This window comes from Larimichthys crocea, chromosome VIII (genome assembly GCF_000972845.2).
Source record: "Larimichthys crocea isolate SSNF chromosome VIII, L_crocea_2.0, whole genome shotgun sequence".
NCBI lineage: Eukaryota > Metazoa > Chordata > Actinopteri > Sciaenidae > Larimichthys > Larimichthys crocea.
In genome coordinates, this window is record NC_040018.1 from 2123525 (window position 1) to 2147866 (window position 24342).

At 42.3% G+C, this 24342-nt stretch overlaps 3 protein-coding genes across 5 annotated transcripts; 2 read left to right on the forward strand and 1 right to left on the reverse strand.

The window, feature by feature from the left end:
* Positions 1 to 84: 84 nt before the first annotated feature.
* Positions 85 to 13620, reverse strand: nnt2 (nicotinamide nucleotide transhydrogenase 2). Of its 3 annotated transcripts, none has more exons than XM_019278502.2 (21): positions 13470 to 13620; positions 12488 to 12653; positions 10835 to 11264; positions 10651 to 10738; positions 10448 to 10536; positions 10181 to 10368; positions 9528 to 9661; positions 9238 to 9429; positions 8551 to 8701; positions 7492 to 7653; positions 7292 to 7402; positions 7050 to 7195; positions 6434 to 6629; positions 5348 to 5581; positions 4695 to 4855; positions 4395 to 4574; positions 4153 to 4312; positions 2193 to 2274; positions 1034 to 1152; positions 560 to 675; positions 85 to 464 (listed from the first exon to the last, which is right to left on the reverse strand). In XM_019278502.2, the coding sequence occupies exons 2-21, from the start codon at positions 12615 to 12617 to the stop codon at positions 318 to 320; spliced, it is 3216 nt and encodes a 1071-aa protein (XP_019134047.1). In that variant the 5' UTR covers positions 12618 to 12653; positions 13470 to 13620; the 3' UTR covers positions 85 to 317. The 3 variants fall into 3 exon arrangements, with proteins under 3 accessions (XP_019134047.1, XP_027136964.1, XP_027136965.1); XM_027281163.1 differs by lacking the exon at positions 13470 to 13620 and adding an exon at positions 12873 to 13059 and having other exon boundaries at positions 318 to 464; XM_027281164.1 differs by lacking the exon at positions 13470 to 13620 and adding an exon at positions 12850 to 13059 and having other exon boundaries at positions 318 to 464.
* A 1382-nt stretch (positions 13621 to 15002) lies between these two features.
* Positions 15003 to 19885, forward strand: afg2b (AFG2 AAA ATPase homolog B). The gene is made up of 10 exons (XM_010745346.3): positions 15003 to 15698; positions 15780 to 15965; positions 16651 to 16935; positions 17014 to 17199; positions 17559 to 17717; positions 17803 to 18012; positions 18098 to 18325; positions 18417 to 18551; positions 19450 to 19575; positions 19667 to 19885. Exons 1-10 carry the CDS (start codon positions 15105 to 15107, stop codon positions 19802 to 19804), a joined length of 2247 nt encoding a protein of 748 aa, XP_010743648.3. The 5' UTR covers positions 15003 to 15104; the 3' UTR covers positions 19805 to 19885.
* Positions 19886 to 20053: 168 nt separating this feature from the next.
* Positions 20054 to 21554, forward strand: cviiih15orf48 (chromosome VIII C15orf48 homolog). Its single transcript, XM_010745345.3, has 5 exons — positions 20054 to 20164; positions 20283 to 20342; positions 20459 to 20547; positions 20701 to 20761; positions 21060 to 21554. The coding sequence occupies exons 2-5, from the start codon at positions 20304 to 20306 to the stop codon at positions 21126 to 21128; spliced, it is 258 nt and encodes an 85-aa protein (XP_010743647.1). The 5' UTR covers positions 20054 to 20164; positions 20283 to 20303; the 3' UTR covers positions 21129 to 21554.
* Positions 21555 to 24342: the final 2788 nt, after the last annotated feature.

Genomic DNA, 24342 nt, shown 5'->3' on the forward strand with positions numbered 1-24342 from the left:
TGGCATTTTGTGAACGTCTACCACTAATGCGTTGCAGCTACAATAAAATATAACGTAATAATGTACAAACGCATAGACTTCTGATACATTTAAATATTTTTATTTACAAATCAGACATTTGTGTGTGAGTTATTCATTCAAAAATCATCTATGAATCTTGGGGCACCTTTTGTAATTGAATCACATTTGTTGCAGGCCAAATATATTAATTCTCCAAAATATATATATATAGTGAAAGCCAATGCTGGAAAAATGTCATCCTGCCAACTACTGTCCATGTTTGCAGGCTAACGTGACCCTACTAGTGAGGGGGGTCACTAGTAGAAGGTCTCTCTGATCTTGGCTTGCAGGCTGTCGCATGTCTTCTTGGCATCTCCGAGCAACATTGATGTGTTGGGCTTGTAGAAAATGGGGTTATCTACTGCAGCATAGCCAACGCCCAAGGTGCGCTTCATCACGATTACCTGGAGTAAAGTTGAAATTGGTGTATATGGTGACTTTTTGTACCACACAGCTAAAATTTAGTGATATTAGAGTAATTTAAAAAAGATAGACCGACCTGTTTTGATTTCCACACCTCCAGGACAGGCATGCCGGCAATAATCGAGTTTGGATCTTCTTGTGCTGCAGAATTCACAGTGTCGTTGGCTCCGATCACCAGTGTCAAGTCCGTCTCTGTGGGCCGCAGACATTTATACACAAGACAGATGAAAAAAAAAATGCTCTGAAAAATTGCCCACTCTAATGTTACTGGGTTCCCCAGCACCACACTTATCTCCCTCTGTCATAAACAGAACCATGTGTCTCAGACTGCATGCCTGGTTGCTAAGAAAACAAGACTGTTGCTCTGATAACATGGCATGTCCAAATATCAAGACACCACAAGGCTGTTCCAAGTGTAGATGAAAGGAGGATGTGATTATTACACATAATTGGATCTAGTATTATTGTCTGACACTTTCCTGCCAAAGTGACAAATGTAGCAGTAATTAATCAAACAGCTTTCTCTAGAAATGTTTTTTACAAAGTTTACCTGGGAAGTCGTCATTGATCTCATCCATCTCCAGGACCACATCATAGGGAACACCAGCCTCAGCCAAGAGGACGTTCAGCTGGCCTGGCATACGACCGGCCACTGGGTGAATACCAAACCTGTTGGAGCAGAAATATCACTGCTATCAACCCTTATTGATTGTAAACTCACTCCTACTTGGGTTGGGTCATTCACTGTGGAGTGCCTCGGCACGGTGCTAGGTCCGATTCTGTTTTCCATTTTAATGCTCCTACTAGGTCATATTTGTATACATGATATCAATTTCCATTTTTATGTAGATGATACCCAGATATAAGCTGTGACCCAATAAATCACTTCGAGAATGCTGGCAACCTTTTAAATCGCCTTCAGGACATGAGGTCATAAAATCATCTGCAGTTTAATGCTGTTAAGACAGAGTTGTTGGTGTTAGGTCAAATAAAATAATGAGATCTTAAGCAGTCTTGTTTCTCTGTCCCATTCCATAACTCAGCATTGCAGAAACCTTTGGTTCAATACTGCTTTTAATCACCTCAGAAACATTTCAACGATCAGATCATTTCAGTCAACGATAAATCTGGAAATTGTCAAACAATCGTCTAGATTGTTGTGATTCCTTCCCGCTTTCGTCTGCAGCTCATCCAAAACTTTACTGCCAGTATTTTGACTTGGAAGAGACCACATCACACAGATTTCTGATTCTGGCTTCTTTAAACTGGCTACAGGTTACCTACAGAGCTGATTTTAATTTTAAGATTTGATTGAATACTTCTAAAGCCCTGAGAGGATTTGCTGATCTTTTTAAGTGCCTTACATCCCTTCTCACTCCCTGAGATGCACAGATGCATCATTCCTGGTTGTTTCGCCATCCAGATATTTACATAAAGGTGACCGGTTCTTTGCAGTCAGTGCTCCAAGACTATGAAATTACCTGTCTAAGAAGATTAGGACTGAAAACTCTGTCAAATTTTAACAAAGCACCATGTTTATAAAATGTATCACATTTACTTTGTAAAATCTAAAAAGTAACTAGTGAATTTAGTAGTCACATAAATGTAGGGGAGTAAAAAGCACAATATTTTCCTCTGGAATGTAGCTTAGAAGTGGCCTAAAATTAGTCATGTTTACAAAAAAGGAGATGAAAGCTTTCGACATTCACCTGACATCCTTGCCCTGTTCCGTCAGCATCTTCACCATGTCTGCAATTGGATACTGTGCTTTTGCTGCACACAGACCCCAACCTAAAAACACAAAAATATACAGAGAACAAACATAAAACACTTGTAACCCTGAGATTTTGTAATCCTTCCTTGATTGCTTAAGTCTGTTATTTGATGTCATTTCCTATTCTGGATTTGCTTATTGTCCACTTGGAATAAATAAGGATTTGACACAGTTATTGTTTAGTTTTTTCTAAAAAGGAAAACAGTAATCCAGGAGGGGTTCAACAACAATAAAACCAGTTATTCCTCGACCCTTCACTCTCTCTTTTGTTCTTCTTTCTGTGTCCTCATCTACCACAAGTCTCCTTTCTGTACTAAATCATAGTGGTTCACTGGTCTGAGACACATTTTTCTTGCAAAAACTTTTGCATGTGTGGTGTGCATTTGGGTCCCCTGCGTGCAAAGAACCCCTTTCCCTGGGTCTGCATAACCCTTATTTAACCCTTGTGGTCAGGTACCTTGTAGAGTTCAGCATTACTCCTAATAGAGTTTTTTGAAGCCAGTCGCCCGTAACCCGTATCTTCTAATTCCCCAGACAACTGGAGCCTTCTGTTTCCTCACTGCCGTGCTTTGTTGTTGACAGCGCACGGAGAAGTCTTGAGTCTGGACTCAATAGCTCTTATGACTTTTCACTGTTTCTCTAATCAAACCAGCATGTTGGACCACACAGCTGTCCTTGCATTGGATTGTTTTCCAGTGGCTTCAAACCAAGTATCCAAGAGTGGTTCCTCTTGTTCAGGCCACTCAACAACTACTCAGTTGTGAGACAAGTTTTTTATTTTATAAATCAAGCTGTGGTCATCATCTCACACTCCAAAAAAAAAAAATAATAATCAGACCCATCATCCAGTGTGCTCTGCTAACACAATGTACTGACATACTTGTTTTACTGTATGGGTGTCACATGAGACCAGGTGGTTGTGGGATCATTTGTGGACAAACTGCTCCCTCTTGTGGTTACCGTGGTTTAGAGTTTGGTTTGAGTTCCAATTGATTACTACAATATTAAAAAAATCAGTCCAAGATCTTGACCGTTTCCAAATGCTTTGCGAAATCTTATAGCTCTTCCAAGAGCTGCTGCGAAAACATTTTTGAGCCATATTTTGGCAGAGCAGTCAGGCGCAGCCTGTCTGTCAGGTGAAGTTAATCAGACGAGAGAGATAGTTAATGTTATTGATCCAGACTGGCTAAAAGGCTGCAGCTGTGGTGCAGAGAAGGATCTGCGCTGCCCAGTGATGAGAGAATCTGATATTAAAAAGAATTGCTCCACCGTAGCCTCTGATGTCAACCCAAACCACACACCCCTCACTCTCCCAAAGTCCACAGTCTTTTTCCAGGAGTGTATCCACTTTCTGCTGGGGGGGGGATGCTTTTGCTACTGTATGCATCCATGGTTTAAAAGTTACCAACAAAATCTGGTAAAATTTATCGATGGATGATTAAATGATGAATAAAGGCTGTCTTGCCACAACAAGTGACTTTGGTACCATTCACATGGTTTTCCTTTGACCAAAATTCAAACCTTATACATGTCGACTACTGTGCAGTGTTCCAATAGGCAACTGATTAAGCGGTTTGTTTTGTATTTAAAAGTCTACAGGGTTTTGCTGGTGTTCCTCTGATGCCTTGATGGCCTTCACTGAAACTAAATTAACTTCATTAATTTTTAAAAAACAGTTATGTCAGTTAGCAGTGTTCAAATGCACATGTGAGCCTGTTGTGCCTTGAGAGATGGAGCTGAAATCTCAAAATTTGCCTCAAGTGATGTCACTTGTGAGTTTCACAGACCTGTCTCTTGCTCCTCATCCCTGCTTGAGGTCATCTTAGCTAGTTACTAGTATGACACACCACAATCTGTGCATTCAAGTTCATTTTGGCATTTTTGCTTGAACCTACCTGGTGTGATGATGATGCTGTTGGCTTCTTTAATTATGTCAATGGTCTGGTCCACGTTGACCTCAGTGTGAGTGCCAACAATCTCCATGGGTTTACCACCTGCTGTGGATGTGGTGCCGTACCCACCCAGGATGACATTGGGCAGGGAGCGATTCATAGCCTTGGAGGAGAAGAGGACAATAAACTCAGGATCAGGGAATTGTGGCGAGGAGGCATCTCTATGGATATGCAGCTCTACTCACCACACACATGATGTAGGAGAGGATGGCACCGGAGGAGCCAATCAGAGCTCCGACAATGGTCATGAGATTGTTCTCTAGGAGGAAGCCTTCAGCACAGAGCGCCCATCCGGAGTAGCTGTTCAACACGGTGATGACTACGGGCATGTCAGCGCCTCCGATGGCTGCTGTCAGGGTTACACCCTATGAAGAGGTTGGAGAACACAACCAACATGTTCTTAGTTTTCTAAGTTTAAGTATTTTAAAATCTAATTTCACTTTTTACTTCACCTGTTCTCAGCTCAGTGAATCATTGAAACTCACCATGATAGTGGAAAGTCCAGACACTCCCACTAGACAGCCCATGCCAGTACCGTAGCTGGAACTGAGCATGAAGGGCACTATGCCACCCATCGATGCTGCCATCAGGCCGGCGTTCAACATGTGTCTTCCTGGCAACAGCAGGGGGGCAGAGTCCAGGATGCCTAGAACCAAAAGCATTGTCAGATTCACGATTCCCACTCTGGCATGAGGCTACATGGAAACAAACTGAGGCAATAAAAGTGTCTCTGGACGCTCAGGAGGCCTCTAATCATCTGTCTAAGAGTCTGCTCCATCCACGAAACACACAACAGCTTTCAAATCAACCACAGCCATGTAGCCACTGCCCGACCCTACCCATAACAAATTACCAGAAAGCTTCTCATGTGTTCCTCTTAATCAGTAGCACAGCAATGTAAATTAGAGACTGCTGACACAAACCCCCCTTAATTCAGGCCTGGATTTACCAGAGGATCTTTGGCTTTGGCTAGATGAAAGAGACAATCAGTGACTGAGGACACAAAGCTCACTGTGTTTATAAAAGATATTAGAGTGTCTGTGTTGAATGAAGATCAGACTGTAAAACATGTCACATGCACGATATCTTTGTGGACAAATATACTGTTGGTGCTACAAATAAAAATCAAATCCACTACCTTGAAGTTTGCCGTAGGCCACCAGTGAACCACTGAAGGTGACCCCTCCGATGTAGGTGCCCAGATACGCCACGGTCTTAAGCACCCCGGCGGCTGGGTGAGTGTCCAGGTGGGGGTACTCAATCATGAACTCAGCAACGCAGGTGAAAACAGCCGCCAGACCCACAAGGCTGTGGAAGGCTGCCACAAGCTGCGGCAAGTCTGAGATTTCAATACGCTTGGCAATGGTGAGACCTGCAGAAGAGATATAAAAGATCAGCCCAAAACCAAAAAAAAAAAGGGAAAAAAAAGGCAGGCAGACAGTTTTCAGTAAATCTCAGTTACTACACTGAGTTGGCATAAAGCACCGACACCAAACATCTCATGCATATCGGCTATGTTTGCCAGAAAAATAAAAAAAATATATAAAAAAAAGGGAAACACCTGTTTTCAGTAACTTGCCTCTTAACAAACAGGCCTGATCTTCAAAGTCGCTCTAATGAGGCTAAGTTAAGTATTTGAGTGCGTTCTCTCAAAAACATGGGGTCACTAATTTAACACTGAGTAAACCCTCATGCTTTGCTGCCTGTGTGTGTTTGTGTATGTTGATTGTAACATCATCTATCATTCTGCTTTCTTAAATGACTTTTAACATGTACAGCATTCACACATGATGACGAAACCCACTCATCTCTGCGTCTGGACAGGATGATTGATGTTCTGTTATGAATTAGTGAAAAATTCACACCGTTCAAAAGACCGGAGGAGTCGCATGCAATGTCAATAACGTAACTCATTCATGGTGGTCTTGTAGTTTTCTAAACAAACTGCTGGACTTCAAATGGTGCAATGCCTGATCTGTATTAATTTTGTTTCCTTTTAAGTGGAAATCCAGACAAGGGAGTTTCCCTGCCATGATACAGCACAGCATGCTCCTTTAGACACATTACACAGTGGACAACAACAACAACATCTGTTCTGAAACTAAATTAACCAGCAATGAACAATAATTGAGCAAAAGTCTATCAACTGTTTGAACAAGAACACTGATCACGGCATCACATGTATAACAGCTGTAGATCCTCTAAAAATCAGGAAGCTACATGCCGAGGGTTCCTCCAGTGGCCATGGCTAGAGACATCTGAGACAGCAGCTCCGGTGAAGGTTTGAGGGCTCCGAGGGTGGCAGCGATACCCCCCGCTACTCCCATCATGCCCAGGGCGTTTCCCAAGCGACTTGTGCCCTGTGCAGAGAGGCCTGCCAGAGCACCGACGCAACACAAGCCTGAACCCAAGTACATCATCTGAGGTAAAAACAAACACAAGTCAGGGCTTATTTGTGTAGCAATTACAGTCACTCAACAAGTTATGCCGAGATAAATAATAAGGAATAAACTAATTAATAAAACTGGATTGAAAAGAAGAATAAAGATATATTTTAAATATTCAGAGCTAAAATGATTGTTGTTTTGATAATAGTTTTGTGCTTGAAAAGCTTTAGGTTTTGGACTGTTGGTTTGCACAAAACAAGTTAAAGACGTCACCTTAGACTTTGGAAAAAAAAAAATTTAGATTTCTTTTAGCTTTATCTGATATTTTATAGACTAAACAACTAATCCTCAACAAAAGGAACAAACAAAAAAAATATGAAGACAAGCTATTTCATACTTAATACAAGCTACTTAAATAGATTTTTAAATAAGAAAAAATGTGAAGGAACTCACCTGCTCGATGCTGTATCCAGCAGCCACTGAGGCTCCATATCCACCAACAAATGCAGTCGCAGGCAGCGCGTACAGGTAGTTGTATTCAGGAGGGTCAGTGGGACGCTTGAACATGTCCAACATCCTCTGGGTGATCAGGAAACCACCTGTCCGCATGTCCAAGGAAGACAAGAGAAATCAGCCATTTCTTATTTGATTGTGTGAGCAATGAATTTGGTGTGTTTAAGTGTTGCACGTCAGACCAGCAATGTTGATGGAGGAAACGAAGGCAGCAGCAAGAGCGAGACTCTCCGGCAGAGTGGAGGGGGTGAGACCTCCACCCATCAGCACCAGACCGCCAACTGCTGTCAGACCTGACAGAGAAGGACACGAAATGTCACAAAAAAAAAAAAAAAACACCAACATCAGGTTTCTTAAATGTGATCCTAGATCGACACCTGACCTGAGATGGCGTTGGTAACAGACATGAGGGGTGAGTGCAGAGCAGGCGTCACGCCCCACACAGTGTGGTATCCCACAATCCCAGCCAAGCCAAATGTTGTGACCATCTGAGTGAAGGCTGCATTTGGGGAGATGATACCCAGAGCCAGACATGTGGACACACCTACAGAGAGACAAAGCAGAACAGGGCTGTTGTTGCTGTTATTGTTGTTGCTGTTGTTATGTTTTTAAGCCCGTGTAAAATTTTTCCATATTGCTGCAGTGGAAAAAATGTGCTGTTTTTTTTTTTTTTAACCATTAAAGCAATGAAAAGAAAAAAAACAAGCACTTTTGTAATGATTCATAGTTTCTCTGAAACTTCAAAAGAACTGATAAGTATGACTCGTATATCATACTTGAAGTCAAATAAAGTCCAGTTAGGATCTTGTGATCTCAGTGTTCTTAGCAATAAAAACTATTTTTAAAAAAGGCCTTTGAACGAGGGCTAATGCTCATTTTTTATTATAATCTACAAATTAATCATTTTTTTTGGTCAGAAAATAGTGAAAAACACATTTTCAGGTGCAATGGGATGTCTTCAAAGTGTAACTTTTGTCCAGCCAAAAAACAAAAAGATACGCAGTTTGCTATGATGCATAAGAAAAAAAAAAAGGAAGCAAATCTTCAGATTTGAGAAGGCTTAAACAATCAAAATGTTCGGCAAAATTGGACTTGATTCGAATGATAGCTGCTGGTTGATATTTTTTTTTGGATAGACATCCAATTTCAAGTCAAATTTTAATATTAGAGCAAGACAATGGTAGAAAAAAATAGACAGCTTTTTAATGCTTGAACAATTTTGTCCAAACAAAACTAAACAATTTCATTATGTTCTCAATTTCTGTTGGGTTATTTGTATAATTTATTGCAATTTATTTATTTATTTTTAATTCAGTAGGGAGGAGTTTCTTAAACAGAATTGGGAAAGAAACAAAAACAAAATGTAAAATAACTTCATCGCACATGAAATTGTGCCACATGTCAAGTAGTCTGAATCCTTCCTCGTGGATTCGCGTCTGACCTGTAGTGTAGGCGCCAGCAGAGGTCATGGTGCGTTTAAAGGGGGAGATCTCAGACGCTTTCTCAGCCTCCAACTCTGCGACTGTTTTCTGTTTTACTGGGGCTGGGGGAGCTGTTTTGGGTAGGGGGGACGGGAACATGTCTTTGCCTTCCTGGACACATTAAAAAACAAAAACACAAAGGAGGACCAGTGTGAGAACACAGGACGTCCAGAGTTTTGCGTGAGAAACACACATCAAGACTTTGGAGTCTTGCATTGTGGGAGATCTCGCCTGGACAGTGGGAGCACTCAAAATACAAACTCTGAGACCACATAGGAGATTATACTGAACAAACAGCAATCACGAACCAGTTACCAGTGGTTTTGAAAGATAAATTGTCTTTAAAAGGGGCCTCAATAATGCTTAGTTTAACAAGGGGTAAACTGATCCTGTGGAGGTTGCATGCTTTCTCTGCCATAAACAATGTGTCAAAGCCAAAATTCCTAAAAAAGTATATTTTGAAACTTTCATAACATTTTTGCTGGGATCTAACATGAGCTATTCCCAGCTGGGATTGGGTTTTTAGTACTCATTTGGAGCAGTACCCTAGCATGATAGGATATCACAGTTCATGCCAAGAGGTGAGGAAAGGGTGCCAGCAGAGATGGATGCTGCCAGTAGACGGTTACAACAAATAAAAAGCCCACCTTCATAACAAGAGTCCCACGGATGACATGGTCAATTGTTCCATAGTCAAATTCGTCTGTGGGCTGATAGTGGAAGTATTCCTTGTCTGGGCTAATGGCCTTAAGGAGCTTCAGCACGTTGTTTGAATACAGAGTGCTGGCTTGGGTAGGCATGCGGCTGGGCAGGTCTGTGTAGCCGATGTGCGTTACTCCCTAGACATTAAAATAAAAGAAAATAAAAAGTTCATTAACAGTGGTGAATTCAACAAAAGACATGCTTTCAAATCATTTCTGGAACTTTTATCCTTTACCTTGTGAACGTACAGCTCTCCAGGCTTGGTGGTCTCGATGTTGCCCCCTGCCTCTGCAGCCAGATCCACCACCACTGAACCGTCCTTCATCGACTCCACAAACTCCTGCTTGATCAGAATGGGAGCCCGCTTCCCTGCATGGAAACAGAACAGGTGAGATGCAAGAAAAGTTTAATATCATGCAATGCATAAAGACAGCTGGATACAGCTTGGAGACAGGCCTCTATTTCATTCACATAAAAGCTACTCTGAAGCCAAAAAAGTTCAATCTCTGGGCATAGAATTACCTAGATCTTCTGCATTGTGTGGCCATGTTAAATTGGCTCTAAAGCCTCCTCAGGGCTTGGTGTCAACTATGAATAAAACTTTGAGGCCAAAAATAATAAGCTACAAGAGGCTAAGCTTACTTGCAGGGCTGGCTGGCAATTTTCAGCAGTGTCATCACTACAAAGGATCACTTTCAACGGATTGAGACTGTGGGGGCCTTAAACAGCCCCGTAAGCAACAACTGAGTAATTTCTTATCCACTTTGTGTATTACGAACTGCTATGACAAGTGAAGTTACCCAGTGTGGGATCATTAAAGTCTCTTATCTTATTAATGTACCTTTAAACACCAAAAGATAAGACAAGAGAGATACCGGTGTGACTGACCTGGAATCAGAGCAGTACTGATGAGAATGTCGACCTCTTTGCACTGCTTGGCAAAAAGAGCCATCTCAGCCTCAATGAACTCCTTAGACATCTCTTTGGCGTAACCTCCGACACCCTCACCAGACTCCTTTAAGTCTACTTCTAAAGGCTCTGCCCCAAATGACTTGAACTGCTCCAGGGCTGCTGGCCTGACAAGAAACGGGCAGGTTATTGTAAGACTCATGATCACTCATCTATCATGCGTTATGAAGAGACATAATCTCCTACCTGGTGTCAAACCCTCTGACGATGGCTCCCATCGACTTGGCTGCTCCCGCTGCCGCCAAACCAGCCACTCCACCTCCAATAACCAGGACCTGTGAATAAAATACACATCCATACGCATTGTTGTACAAGAGGGACACTGATGATTTCCACTATTACCTATTTTATTTGAGGTACACCCAAAAGAAAAACAGAAGACCAGATACCTTAGCTGGGGGTACTTTTCCTGCAGCTGTGATCTGACCAGTGAAGAACCTGCCAAAGTGGTTTGCAGCCAGAACCACAGCCTTGTACCTGCAAAACAAACATTCAAATCATAGGTACTGTATATAGACATTCCTGAACGGCCACAAACAGGCATCTGCATGTAAATGTATATTTTTCCTTTACCCAGCAATGTTAGCCATGGAGCTGAGTGCATCGTAGCCTTGTGCGATGGTGACTCTGGGCACCTGGTCCATGGCCAGCACAGTGCTCTGCCTCTCTGACAGCTTCTTCATCAGCTCTGAGTTCTGCGCTGGATAGATGAAGCTCACCAAGGTGGACTTGGACTTCAGGAGGTCTACTTCACTCAAACTGGGGGCTCGAACCTTGAGGACCAAGTCTGAGCCAAGGGCTCCCTTGACGTCAGTGATGCTGGCTCCAGCATCTCTGTACTGCTGATCAGAGAACTTGGATTCCTCTCCAGCGCCGCTCTCCACCTGCACCTGGAAGCCCTGTTTGACCAACGCCTCCACCCCGGCAGGAGACAACGCCACACGACGTTCATTTTGGAATGTCTCCTTGGGGACCCCAACAACCACGTCCTTGTAGAGCACACCTGAACACACAAACCAGTACAGAGTTCAGTCTGCAGTAATTAAAAAGATTTAAAACATTTTCTGATGATTATACAAAACCCTGAAAGGCAAGTAAGAAGAAGACATGACTGTTTTTAGTCCTATTCAGGACACAGGGTTGTGGTGCACTTCTCTGCACGCCTCTTGTGGTCAAAGTGAGTGTAACAACCAAAGGGCTCTGCAGTTTACCTGCTCAGCAGCAACTTTAGTGACAGTTTGCAAACCTATAACCACTGACAGCAGTGGCGCCACCTTCAAGTTTCTGTTCAGCCACCATATTTGTAATCCTGCCTCTTCCACCTCCTGCAAATATCTCCTCACCGTCCGTTAGCTTTCCAGTATCTAACTGTCCTCCCTGCAGGTTACCTGTGCGGCAGCAACTTTAGCAACAGTTTGCAAACCCATAACATAGTTAACATTAGTTACATTACTCTCTAGGTTGTAGTATGGCGTTCTCCAGAACCTTTAAATCAGAAGCACATGGGTGAAAACAGTTTAGATCAGACTTTTAATCACCAAATTCATTTTTTTGGTCTCTCAGGGCTTCCGTAATCTTAAAATCTTTTTGTGCGACAACATAGGCGAGCATGCCTGTACTGTATGTCCAAGATTGTGTGGCTGAGAGTCGTGTCAGGTTACACATTTCTCTCCATACACGGCGTGGTGACCTCGCCACCATGGAGACATTATTAGCAGGTGATTGGCTCGGAGCCAGCACACACACACACAGAGAGGCCTACACTCCCGCATAGAAAGACTCAAAATTCAAACTTAAAAAAAGAACTCTGCACAACTATGTCAAACACTCGAGGACGTCTGCCCTGTGAAATGTACTGACCCCATAAACAAACGTCTGTGCAGTGAATCTACCAGACAGTACTTAAACTTTCACATGTCACCTTTAACTGACCTCTCACATGTTAGCAGCTCCTACAGCTCAGCGAGCATAGCCACAGCCTTGTTCACCCTATTTTGGGAACATCTCTAGAAACCTGCCACAAAACAGTTCATGATCTGTGGAGTTTTCCACTCTTCTGGCCAGAAGAAGGATGTCCTTAAATGAACTGCTATGCTCTCATTCCTCAAGTCAAGACAACAGAGGAAATCCAAACCAAAGGAAAGCATGCAGACCCTGGCTGTCCTCTGAGGAAAAAATACTGTCAGATTAAGCAGAGAGATTTTAATAGAGATGTACAGTTCCTACCTCCGGAGGCCTTTTGGTCCCATAACACAGGGAAAGTCCTGAAATGCCTTCTTACAGGTAGTTTTTGACGGACCCCTCGCTGACACAAAGTGACAGAAGAGCTGGAGATGCAACGCAGGAGGCTCGACATGGCCACTGAGCGTCCGCCCGGAGACTCCCTCTAGCTCTTGGATATGAACACAAACAAGCAGAGGTAGATGATAAGTCAAAACTACTTCTGTCAAACAAAAAAGCACATTATAATCCACCCAAAAGTAAGTCCTGAACAACCCCACAAGTCACAAGCCAGTGCTGCAAGGCCTACAGAGAGCAGAGTGACATTTCAGCTCTGCAGGACAGGACACACACACACACACACACACAGGGCCTAGGGTTGATTACACACTCCGGGCTCGGTCGCGAGATCTGGAATTATGACGGCACAAGAGGGGGGGAACTGTGCCAAGTCTGGCCTAGCCTGGTTGTTGTTGTGAGCAGGAGCAGAAAGAACTCAAGCAAGGAGAGCAGGGTACAAATAAAATGTTTGGTGGTGGTGGAGGGGAACACACACTTCCTTACAAACAAATTAATGACCGTGGAGACTTTGGAGGGGGATTTAGGTCAGCTGTTCCTAATCATCCATTCATTGACTCACACCTTCATTCAGTGTCCTTCACCCTCCACTGTTCACCAATTAATTCATAAATGAATGGATTGGCTGATTATATAATTACTCCCACACTTGCCTGTCAAGCTTTCCCCACAGCAACAGGGCCATTATTTTGAAGGCTTAGCCAATCATGAGCAAGGGGTCTCTGAAGGCCCACCCACCAATGAAAACTAAATATTTAGTTGTGAATGTGCTTGTTGCCAGGAGGAGAAGAGAAAACAAAGAGCCGAGTTTGTGTTTTTTTTTTTGTTGTTGTTGCATTTGCCAAAATGTAAATAAAAGACGTGTGTCTGAGTCAAATGTAGTAAAAATAAACAAAGTGTGCAGACGTACCTCGGTCGTCAGGGTCACCTGTGAGACGTCCTACCCGAAATCCCCTCGTCTGCTGCGGCTTGCAGGAACACACAGACGACCTTCGGCAGTTTCGATATCACTGCCGCACTATTTATGTATAAATAGCACCGCCATGTGACCTCTCTCATGACCACCCTTGAAGGAGATAAACTTCCGCCGCTTAATACTCTGCCAGACTACCTGCGAATTAAAGGCTGGATTAAATATGTTTTTTTTTATGCACACTAAAAAAAAAAAAAAAAAAATGCACGCATGCACAGCTGTAAAAAGAAAGTATCACACGCACATTCAGACCAAACCAAATATATTACACGTGTTTCAGGTGTTTAGACTCGCTGTGTTTCCTCGTCTGTCCACACGATGTCACCAAAGAGTCACAGACAGGTGTGACGCTTACAAATGTTGAACGACCATGACTGTTTCCTAAACTTGACATCCTTAAATACTAAACCTAAACTTGATGAATGTTTAATCTAAATATTGACGCATGTATGGAATGTATATAAATGTTTTTTTCATGTTTTATATATATATATATATTTGAAATATGACATGGAGATATTCACCAGAAGTGGCATTGCAAATGACCAAACAAAGACAAGACAAGACAAAGACAAGAAAAACAAAATGTATGAAAAGATAGATAGATAGATAGATAGATAGATAGATAGATAGATAGATAGATAGATAGATAGATAGATAGATAGATAGATAGATAGATAGATAGAGCACTAAGAGGATTATCCTAACACCATGGTAATGAGATCAGACAAGATAAACTTTACTGATCCCACATGCTGTGGAGCTATGTGCAATATTACTGGCAATAGTGGGTGGAGGACAGGGTGGACAGGAAGACAGTCATATGTAGTGATTCAGTTTCATCACTCTTGAGCATTAAAAACAGAACAGCGAATACACACCAGGAAATTCTGTTAAAAACATCCAGATTAACACAGCAAGGGAGGAAAATAACGTTCATGTGGGTACCAGCTCACTTAGGGATACAGGGGAACAAAAAAGCAGACAAAATTGCTAAGGAGGCAGTAAAGAAAGAGGTGGAAATGAAAGTAAAGAAAGAAGTAATCAATCAATGGAAACAAAATTGGAAGAACCAGGAAAAGGGGAGACATTTATATAAATTACAAAGTGTAGTAGGAGAGGTAGCAGAGCAGAGCAGGTGATCATGAGCAGATTAAGGATAGGGCACAGTAAACTGAATAACACACTCTAATATATTAGGAAAACATCCAACTGGTCGGTGTAGCTGTGGGGAGAGAGACAGTGGAGCATGATGATGTGATTGTTGCTTGTCATGGATATGAAAGAGAAGAGAGGGAAGAGACGATGAAGACAGGAACAGTGGAGAATAGTTTCAAGAGTGTAACAAAATGTGGGAAATCTATCATTATGAGAGATCTTGTTTTAACTGGGTTAATTAAAATAATAATAAAAAAAATGAAGTAGTAAAAAAGTCCAGAAGAGGGCAGTATATGCAACAATAAGGATGCCGACTGCCGTTAAACAAAAAGAAGAAGAAAGAAGCCCCACATGGATGTTGTAAACATCAGCTCATGCTGTATTTCTGCCGCTGTGTGCAGCTGACGGTCGGGGATGTCTCTGCGGCTGCTGTCGGTGGATGCATGTGACCGGGGCTCTCAGAGATGCAGGCTGGGTCCTGGGTTGATGTCAGCGCTGGGTCTGAGTCTGGGCTCCCCCGTGCTGGTGTCTCTTCCAGGGGGAAGAAGCTGCCTGTGCACCGCCTGGCCTCGGTCTGACCTGGCGGAGGGCTTCCTACAGGTGGACCTGAAATGTTCCTCTGCAAATCTGATCTCTCACCCGCCCACACATCTCAACCTGGACCCTGCTCAGCTCACACCGACACCTTGCCCCAAGCTGAAAGGTGTGAAGATAAGTGTGGTGGTGCAGAGTGTTGATTTCAAGAAGCACACACCTCCACGCCTTATTCATGAGCTGGTGAAAGACATGCTGAAAGGTGTGTATGTGCACAGGAAGCATGTGATAAACCTGGAGGATTTTGATACAGAGATTAGATATGTTGTTATCGAAGACATTAATCTGGAGTCTGGCCATGCTGGATTCATCACCTCTAAAACCGGTGTGGAGATCACTGGCATCCAGACAGTCCGGCATCACAGGAGTCAGCTGCAGGACCAGGACACAATCCCACTGGGGGGTCTGGAGGAGGTCAGCATGTATTCACTTGTAATACTCCTCTGCGGTGTGTATTCTCACTATGTGACACCTTGTATTTTTATTGTATTTCAGGTGGCTGCCTCCCTGAAAGAGATGCTGCAGCTGCCCCTGCTCTATCCGGACACCCTAAGCTCTCTCGGTGTGTCGTGTCCCAGAGGTGTGCTCCTGGTTGGGCCTCCCGGTGTGGGCAAGACCCTGCTGGTCCGGAAAGTGGTGGGAGAGGTTGGAGCCAGTCTGGTGGTTGTCAGAGGGCCGGAGGTAAAAACAAAAACTTTGTGTTTACAGTACATCCTTATCCTTGTGTGTCTGTATCTGTCCCAGCTGACACTGCATTTACATATTTATATGTTCATGATAATGCAGCATAATTTTGACATCTGAAAACTCAATTGAGAAGCCGTAACCTGAACTTTTTGTATGAAAATGAATGAATTAAAAGTCGAGGCACTTTATGACATTGATGAAACAGTCCTGAAATCTAATATTGACGTTAAACCTTCCTTTTTAATTTGCAAAAATTGTACTAGAATATTGTGTTCGATAGAGCAGAAGTACTGTGATAAGAGACGATAAAATAGACTTTATTGATCTCACACTTATAAAAATAAAATAGAAAAATCAAAGATGAACTAGAAATACAAAGATTAAAAAATGAAGTTAGTTAATGTGAGCTATACACACTTTACACACCCTTCAAGTATACACACGTGGGTTAAAGTAGCGTTATTTTACATGACAGTATAACTTTGGATATTTCTTTGCATTACAGGCTCAGAGGAGTCATGCCAAATGTTTTTTTTTTGTTTGTTTTTTTTGCACATTTTAGATAATAGATTGATTCAAATAAATTCAATTAAACTTTTGATATTCTCTGCAGAATTTCTGTGTAAATACAGATTATTATTACATTATTATTCATAGTAATTGTGAATGTTTCTTTCAGGTGGTGGGATCAAGGCCGGGTGAGAGTGAGGAGAAGTTGCGCGCCGTGTTTGAGCAGGCTCGATCTGCAGCCGAAGAGGGTCCGTGTGTGCTGTTCTTAGACGAGCTGGACTCTCTGTGTCCGAGGAGAAGCGGCTCATCGGCACCAGAGAACCGCCTGGTGGCTCAGCTCCTCACGCTGATGGACGGGATGAATCAGTCCGATCGCTTCCTCATTGTGGGAGCCACCAACCGGCCGGACAGCTTAGACCCGGCTCTGCGCAGGCCTGGAAGATTTGACAGAGAGGTACGGATGATGACGTAATAAAAAAAATAAATAAATATAGACATCTTTGAGGCTCTGAGTTTCACCTCTTTCCTTCAGGTCATCATTGGAGCTCCCACGTCGCAGCAGAGAAAGGACATCTTGTCTGTTCTGTGTGCGAGCATGCCCGTTTGTCCCAGTGTGGACTTGACGGAGCTTGCACAGAGAACTACAGGCTATGTAGGAGCAGACCTCAGCGCCCTTTGCAGAGAGGCCGCCATGCACGCTATACGGGAAAACTCAAAGGTAAATACAGAAGTCAGATCATAGAGCAAAAGATTTAGAGTACTGATGAGTTTTAGAAGCTGGTAAAGCAAAAACTGCACCTTTATATCAGGATATATTGGATTGTCTCGAATGACTTGTGGTCATATTACTCTGCTTTACTCTATATTTATTTGTGGCACGGGGTGCAGCGATCAATGTCACCTCACAGCAAGTCTGAACATCTAGCTCTAGGCTACCCATGAGCATGAGTGATTGTTTGTCAGCCCTGTGATCAACTGGGGACTAATAATAAGAGGTTATAGAAAATGGATGGATGGATGGATAGTGTTGAAGTGTTGAAGATGAAGATTTTTGAATCTTGATGTTGTTGTCTGCAGGGTGCAGAAGAGCAGGCAGTGGTTATGAAGCACTTCCAGGAGGCCCTGAAGCTGGTGCGTCCCTCCTGCCTGCGGAGCAGCCTGGGCAGGACGGAGCTCTCTCCGGTGTCCTGGGAGCAGATAGGAGGCCTGGATGAGGTCAAGCTCAAAATTCAACAGGTAAATGAGTGGCAGTACATGGATTATACATTGTTGTGAGCTGTGAACTTGTTTACTGATAAAGATGTCCTCTCTTGTGTCAAAGAGTGTCGAATGGCCGATGAAACACCCCGAGGCGTTTGTTCGTCTCGGCCTGTGTCGGCCTCGTGGTGTGCTGCTCTACGGACCTCCAGGCTGTGCAAAGACGACGCTCGTCAGGGCTGCAGCCACCTCATCTCACTGTGCCTTCCTGTCTGTCAGCGGTGCTGACCTCTATTCTCCTTATGTCGGAGACTCTGAGAAGGCTTTAGCGCAGGTACCTTCTTCTTGCGGTCTGTCAAAACACTTGTAAAGGGATGCTGTGTGTCCATAAACACCTGTACCTGTCTGTCCAAACGTAGCTGTTTCACCAAGCCCGGGCCTGTGCTCCATGTATCCTCTTCCTCGATGAGATTGACACGCTGATTGGCTCGCGGTCAAGCGGTCAGTCGGCTAACAGCGTGCAGACACGCCTCCTGTCTGTGCTCCTGAATGAGATGGACGGGGTCGGTCTGAAGACGCTGGAGAGGAGAGGGACGGAGAAGATCCTCCAGGCAGAGGGAGCGGAGGAGAATCACACACAGGAACAGGTCAGATATGGAAATGTTCCTGAGGCTGTCACTCCTCTTTTTGTGCGAAGCACGAGGTGATTTACTCAGCATGTTTTTTACTCCTTAACAGTCGGACTGCCAGGAAGTCTGCAACAAAGATGTGATGGTTATAGCCGCCACAAACAGACCTGACTGCTTAGACAGTGCCCTCCTCAGACCCGGCAGGCTTGACCACATCATCTATGTCCCACCACCTGACCAGCAGGTGAGTTACGTGTCTCAAGGACATCAAAAGTTATAGTAAAACACCAGTTTTATGAGAATGTCATCACCCATATTTGAAAATAGCCCAAAGGAAACTTATCAAATGTTAAAACAGAGACATTTTATTGTTTTTGGAAGATGATATGCCCATTTTGAATTTGATGCCGGCAACATTAAACAACGTTTAAAAAAAAAAAAAAAAAAAAAAAGTAGCAACAGTGGCAACAAAAGACAGGAAAGGTTTGTGAATGAATGAATGAGGTTAACGGGACATAAAAGAACATCCCAGAGAGGCTTTTTGGAGTAAAGAGGGGGACGGTTTCACCACTCTGTGAAAGACTACGCTGGCAACTATTTAAGAATAATGTTTCACACCTTTTTTTTTTTTTTTTTATACCAAATCATGTTACCAACCTGTTGCCAGTTAACCTCATTCACTGTGCGATGAGCCACCAGGTGTTTCCTTTCAGCACTTCACAACTTTGCCTTGTCTTTTGTTGCCACTTTGTTCAAATGTGTCGCTGGCATCAAATTTAAAATGGACATATCATTTTCCTAAAACGGTTTTAATAATTTAATAAGTTGTCTTTGTGTTATTTTCAATTTAAAATTGGGTTTTGGTGTTTTGCACTTCATCAAATTTTGTCTCTATTTACATTTTATACAGTATTTTTTAGAAACGGGGCTGTAAAATGTGATGTGATTTTGTTTAGTGTATCTTTAACTAACCCTTGTGGTAACCCAAGAAAAAGGTAGGGAAAAGTTTGTGGTAATGGGTTGGACTAAACGTGTAACACAGAATTGATCGACAGTTTATATTATGTGCTTTAAATAACAGGTGGGTATGACAATCGGGTGGACATTATGGGGGTTAACTAAACTCTTATATGTGCGTCTAGGCCCGTCTTTGCATCCTGAAGTTGTGTACAGAGTCGATGCCCGTGGATGCTGATGTCTGTCTGGAGGAGCTGGCCACAAAGACCGAGCTCTACTCTGGAGCTGACCTGGAAAATCTGTGTAAAGAGGTAATGAGATGCACACAAAATCTAAAATGTCATCTTGGTCCTGAATGTTGATAACTAGAATTTTTAAAAAAAATCTGTTTATGTTTTCCAGGCTGCTCTGTTGGCACTACAAGAAGAGAACATGAAGGCTTCTACCATTAAACACACATATTTCCTCCGGTCCCTCAGCAAAATGAGTCCCTCCCTCACTGCTAAGCAGATCCAGACATACCAAAAACGTCCCAGATGACAAACCACAGCACTCCGTGTCCTGTACATTAATAAATTATTGTACACAAAATTGGTTTTAAATAAAATTAATACAACTTTATCTTTTGTGTCTGATATTTTTTTAGTTTTAAGTACCTAAAATGACTTAATGTTGACTTTCAGTTTGCAATGTGGCCACAAGGAGGCGGTGCACACTTAGAAAATGTATTGATCATCAGCTGAGAGAGATGAATTGGAATCCACTAGTGCATTTCAGAGCAGGAAGCTGTCTCTGTCTACGTGCCAGTTACCTCGTACAACCTCTCTCATCCAGCCTACATCAGCCGGGGCTCACAGGATGCTGAGCTGAGACACTTGAAGGACTTCACAGCAACAACAGGTGAGAGCTGCCACACGCAGCTGCCTCGATGCTTTGCTGACTTTTAACTCACTGAATTGGCTCTCAGCCTAACTTTTTAAAGTGGAAATATCATTTTTATTTATTTTTTATTTTTTAGGTATTTGAGAATTTGGACAAAATGGTTCGATTTTTCCAAATACTGATGAAAAAGAAGGAGGTGAGCTGTTTATATTGTTTTACTTTTAAACTGTTTCTTTTAGATTTAAAGGATGTTATAAACTTTAATATTATGGTGCACATTTAAAAACTTTATATTTTCCATCTGTTTTCCAGCTGATCCCTCTGGTAGGGTTCATTACTTTTGCAGCAACAGGAGCAACTTCTACTGCTGTCTACTTTCTATTTACTAAAACTGATGTTATGTGAGTGTTGTCTTGTATTTCTTATTCATAAAATTAATAGAAAATGGTGCTCTTTTGTATTTATTTTATGGGTCCTGTTTTCTGTAATATGATCTTTAATGTATATATGTATTTATAATCTTCATGATTACATTTTAATTCACCGTTTTTTAGTCTGAATAAGACCAACAACCCAGAACCATGGGAGAGAGTCGACCCAACAAAACCACAAAAGGTAACATTCCTCTTATTAAATAAATATGTTTGGATGATAGTTAATCTTTCTGATTATTATTGGCACTTAAATTCAAACTGAATCTTCCAGCCTGTAGCTGCAATCTGCTGAGTCACTAAGGCACGTTATCAGAATAGTACCAGGCAGCTCATGTGACGTCGCAGTAATGATGTCTATATTGATACAGGCCAATGTGCAGCTGATCACGTTACCTGTCACTTTAAGTTGGTGTACCATTTAGAAAACAGGTCAGAAGAAGCCTCATTTTTAAAAAAAAATTTATTTCTGCTCTCTGCAGCTCATCACCATAAATCAGCAGTGGAAACCCGTGGAGGAGCTGCAGATGGTGAGGAGCCTTACCAAGTGAAATTAAATTAAAAAAAAAGGCGGGCATCTACTAGAAAGATCCACAGACTGACCACAAGCCTGCCCCCCCATCAGTCTAACAGAATCCTTTCTGCACAAACTAGGATGCTTTGACAGTCAGTGTGCGGAAATGCTTCTGCTCCACTGGTGGGGTTTCAACCTGCTCTGTAGTGACCCCCAGCTCAAGGACATCCATCCACACCAGTACTAAACTATTGTAACAGATACTTATACTGCCATGAAAAACTAACATACTGTTATTCTGTGAATACAGCTAGAGATGTGTTTTTACTGTATATTTAACAAGCTGTGGCGCTTCTTTTGACAGAGAAGTTGACCTCTTAAAGTATATGTCAATGTACGATAGTGTCTGAATGTGAACACAAAACATATTGCACTGTACCGCGTCAATAAATTATTGCTGTGATCATGTTTGAGTTTCTTTTGTTGTTAAAAGTTCAAGACAAGATAGTATATTTATGCAGGAATATACATATAAAATGTGTTTTCATGTACACTGCTGCCCATAAAAGTTGGAATCATTTTGTTTTCACACACATTCCTCTTTTTATTCCTATTCATACACATCACATTTTCACTGTGATATGTTTGGAAGAGATTAAACAATAAAGTTTCAAGAAGATACACTTCTTATCTATCAAGAATAAATCACGTTGTCACAGTCCAGTTTATTCCAACTGTATGGACAACAGTGTAAGTAGACCTGTTATTCTGGTCTGTGTTATATTTAATCAGAGCATCATCTGCCTCCCCAAAAAGTGTGTGACCTAAAAATGCCGTCCAACAGGTTGAACATTTTGACTCGTCAAAGCCAGAAAAGCAAAGATGGTGATCCAAAACACACAACAGCTGCACCTCCCCTAAGACTTCTCTTCCCAGGAAGAGCACACCCGTTACTAATTTACCAGACACCAACGATCTGTCCATTGTATTCAAGTGTGACAGCGAGCCAGCAGACATACCAGAACATAACCGAAGAGCTTTTTTATTATTTACCCCTGTGTCCTTTTCCTGCTATAACATGCCAGAAATGTTTTCTGTGACAAGGCCTGACACATCAACAAGCCACATCACTACATTCTGTGAGATATGCGTATCCTTTACAGTGAACGTGGGCAACATGTTGTTTATTTTGAGATCCCTACATGCGACCTGCAAGTGCTTTACTAACTAGAGCACCAAACGTGTGTTAATCCACCACTTAAAATAGTTCCCAATGAATGCTCTACTCCTGTCTGAGTAAACATGTTCTTGAGTTTCCAGCTGTTTTATGAAATGACTGCGGCTTTTTCTCAAAGTGAAACTTCATATTTGGGGAACTACGCTTATTTCCTTTCTTGCTCAAAGTCAGATTTAGAGTCAGAAGAATACAGTGCTCCTGCAAGCAACCTTAAAATAAACATTACCTGATATCTCTTTAATTTAATCTGCATGAAAATGGAAGTTATTTAGTTCCTGCTACACCCTGTATCCCCCTGTAAAAACACTATTGTTCTTTAATAACTGTGCCTTAGAGCTGAATAGTTGTATTTTGTTACCTTTGGACAGAGCCAGTTTAGAGGTTGTTTGCTAAAGATCATGGTATATCAGCCTTCTCCCAAAACTACTCCTTTAAAGATCTGTTTTTAGTAAAAACACAAGCATCATGTGGCTCTTTTTACAGCAGATACTTTGCTTTCAGGTGAAACTGTGAACTGTAACAATAGCTACCCTAAATTCAGTGTCCAAGGAAAACATGGCACCATGCACAATAACAGTTCCCTAGAAAAGCCACACCTTTATCCTGGGCTTTTCCTGGTCTTGCTTTTCTGCAGGCCTTCAGATTAAATCTTAATATTTACATAACAAAACAATGGTCAAGGTCCCACGTGACTGTAAATGTGTATATTTGTGTACATTTCTGAGCATTCATTTGAACACATCTACAATCCTAATAAAGCCTTTAAAGGCTTTTAGAGGCTTATTGGCACCAACATAGTCGGCTTGTTTTGTCGGCTGCTGGTCAAGAATGAAGCTGATACTCCATCGAGCCTGTTTGCCTTTTCATCCTTTCTTTCTCCACATCTTAAAATATGCAGTCAGTTTGCTTGCAGACGAAATAAACATGGTGTTGCCAGCTAGATGGGAGCAGCAATAAAGTAATTACTGCAGTCCAGGCAATGGCCAAATGCACTTATCTGCTTAGTTTATGGCTGCGTGGGGATCCAGTGCTCCAATTGTGTTTTATAATCAGAGACAATCACTTTAATGTCCATCTCGTATCACAGAGGAGAGAGAATCGCCTCCCTCCTACGGTGTCTGAGCATGGCACTGTGATGCACAGTCTGGTGGACTGTTGGCTGCACGGAAAGAAACCTTCATGAATTATTAAACCCTAACCAAAGGGTGTGAAGAAAGAAAGGGAGAGCAGGGAGAGGCATGGGTGTTGTTTCCTGATCTGTCTGAGTTACTCTTTTATCAGGAAACATATTTCATATTTGGTTACGCCAACACACATGCTGACACGTCAGCAACATTCTTTTAAACATTTTCTTTCTTTTTTACTGTTGCTAAGACTCACACACACATCATGTTTTTGTCTTATTTTAAATGCAGCTTCACAGTCAGTGACACAGTCTCTGGCGTGACGTGCAGGCCTGAGGGCATTATCTGCACCCTGTATCATACATCATAAAACATACTGTAAAGGCGCTAGAGGTTGAGTCACTTTAATTTCACTTATGAAGCTATCTACAACTGAAAGGTTATTTTTGGAAAACAATGACAGAAGAGGAAGGATATAGCGCACATTACCGGAGTTTGTGTACGTGACTGGGTCACAGGCATCATGACACCACAGACCATGTGACCAGCAACTGAAACAGGTAGTACTGCGCTTTAGAAGTGAGAGCTGGAATTTCCCATGTGTCCTCAGTGTTGTATTTAAGCACTTCGACCACTGAATTACACCCTGAAACATATTGTCTACTCTCAGACACTCCTGCCCTACAGATATCAGTACTGCACTTTATGGCACGCTAAACTAAGGCAGGGCAGCCTGATAGATGCTGTAAACTCTTGGCTCGGCTGTAATACAAACAGAGCAGTGACTTTATGTCAATGCAACTGTTGCCTGGAAACCGAGACACTCCCAGTGTACTCATGTTATTGATAATAAACCTTTGCTGTGTCCACATTTTTTGAACATTTGTAGA

What these genes read in the sequence shown, in the direction of transcription:
- nnt2 (XM_019278502.2), bottom strand. Translation starts at nt 12,617, where the DNA reads ATGTCGAGCCTCCTGCGTTGCATCTCCAGCTCTTCTGTCACTTTGTGT. An exon ending in TGCTGGCGCCTACACTACAG is followed by an intron (nt 7,654 to 8,550) that starts GTCAGACGCGAA and finishes GTCTCTCTGTAG; the next exon opens with GTGTGTCCACATGTCTGGCT. An exon ending in TTCCTCCATCAACATTGCTG is followed by an intron (nt 7,196 to 7,291) that starts GTCTGACGTGCA and finishes ACATGCGGACAG; the next exon opens with GTGGTTTCCTGATCACCCAG.
- afg2b (XM_010745346.3), top strand. Translation starts at nt 15,105, where the DNA reads ATGTCTCTGCGGCTGCTGTCGGTGGATGCATGTGACCGGGGCTCTCAG. An exon ending in CACTGGGGGGTCTGGAGGAG is followed by an intron (nt 15,699 to 15,779) that starts GTCAGCATGTAT and finishes ATTGTATTTCAG; the next exon opens with GTGGCTGCCTCCCTGAAAGA. An exon ending in TCCCACCACCTGACCAGCAG is followed by an intron (nt 18,552 to 19,449) that starts GTGAGTTACGTG and finishes ATGTGCGTCTAG; the next exon opens with GCCCGTCTTTGCATCCTGAA.
- cviiih15orf48 (XM_010745345.3), top strand. Translation starts at nt 20,304, where the DNA reads ATGGTTCGATTTTTCCAAATACTGATGAAAAAGAAGGAG. An exon ending in TACTGATGAAAAAGAAGGAG is followed by an intron (nt 20,343 to 20,458) that starts GTGAGCTGTTTA and finishes TCTGTTTTCCAG; the next exon opens with CTGATCCCTCTGGTAGGGTT. An exon ending in ACCCAACAAAACCACAAAAG is followed by an intron (nt 20,762 to 21,059) that starts GTAACATTCCTC and finishes TGCTCTCTGCAG; the next exon opens with CTCATCACCATAAATCAGCA.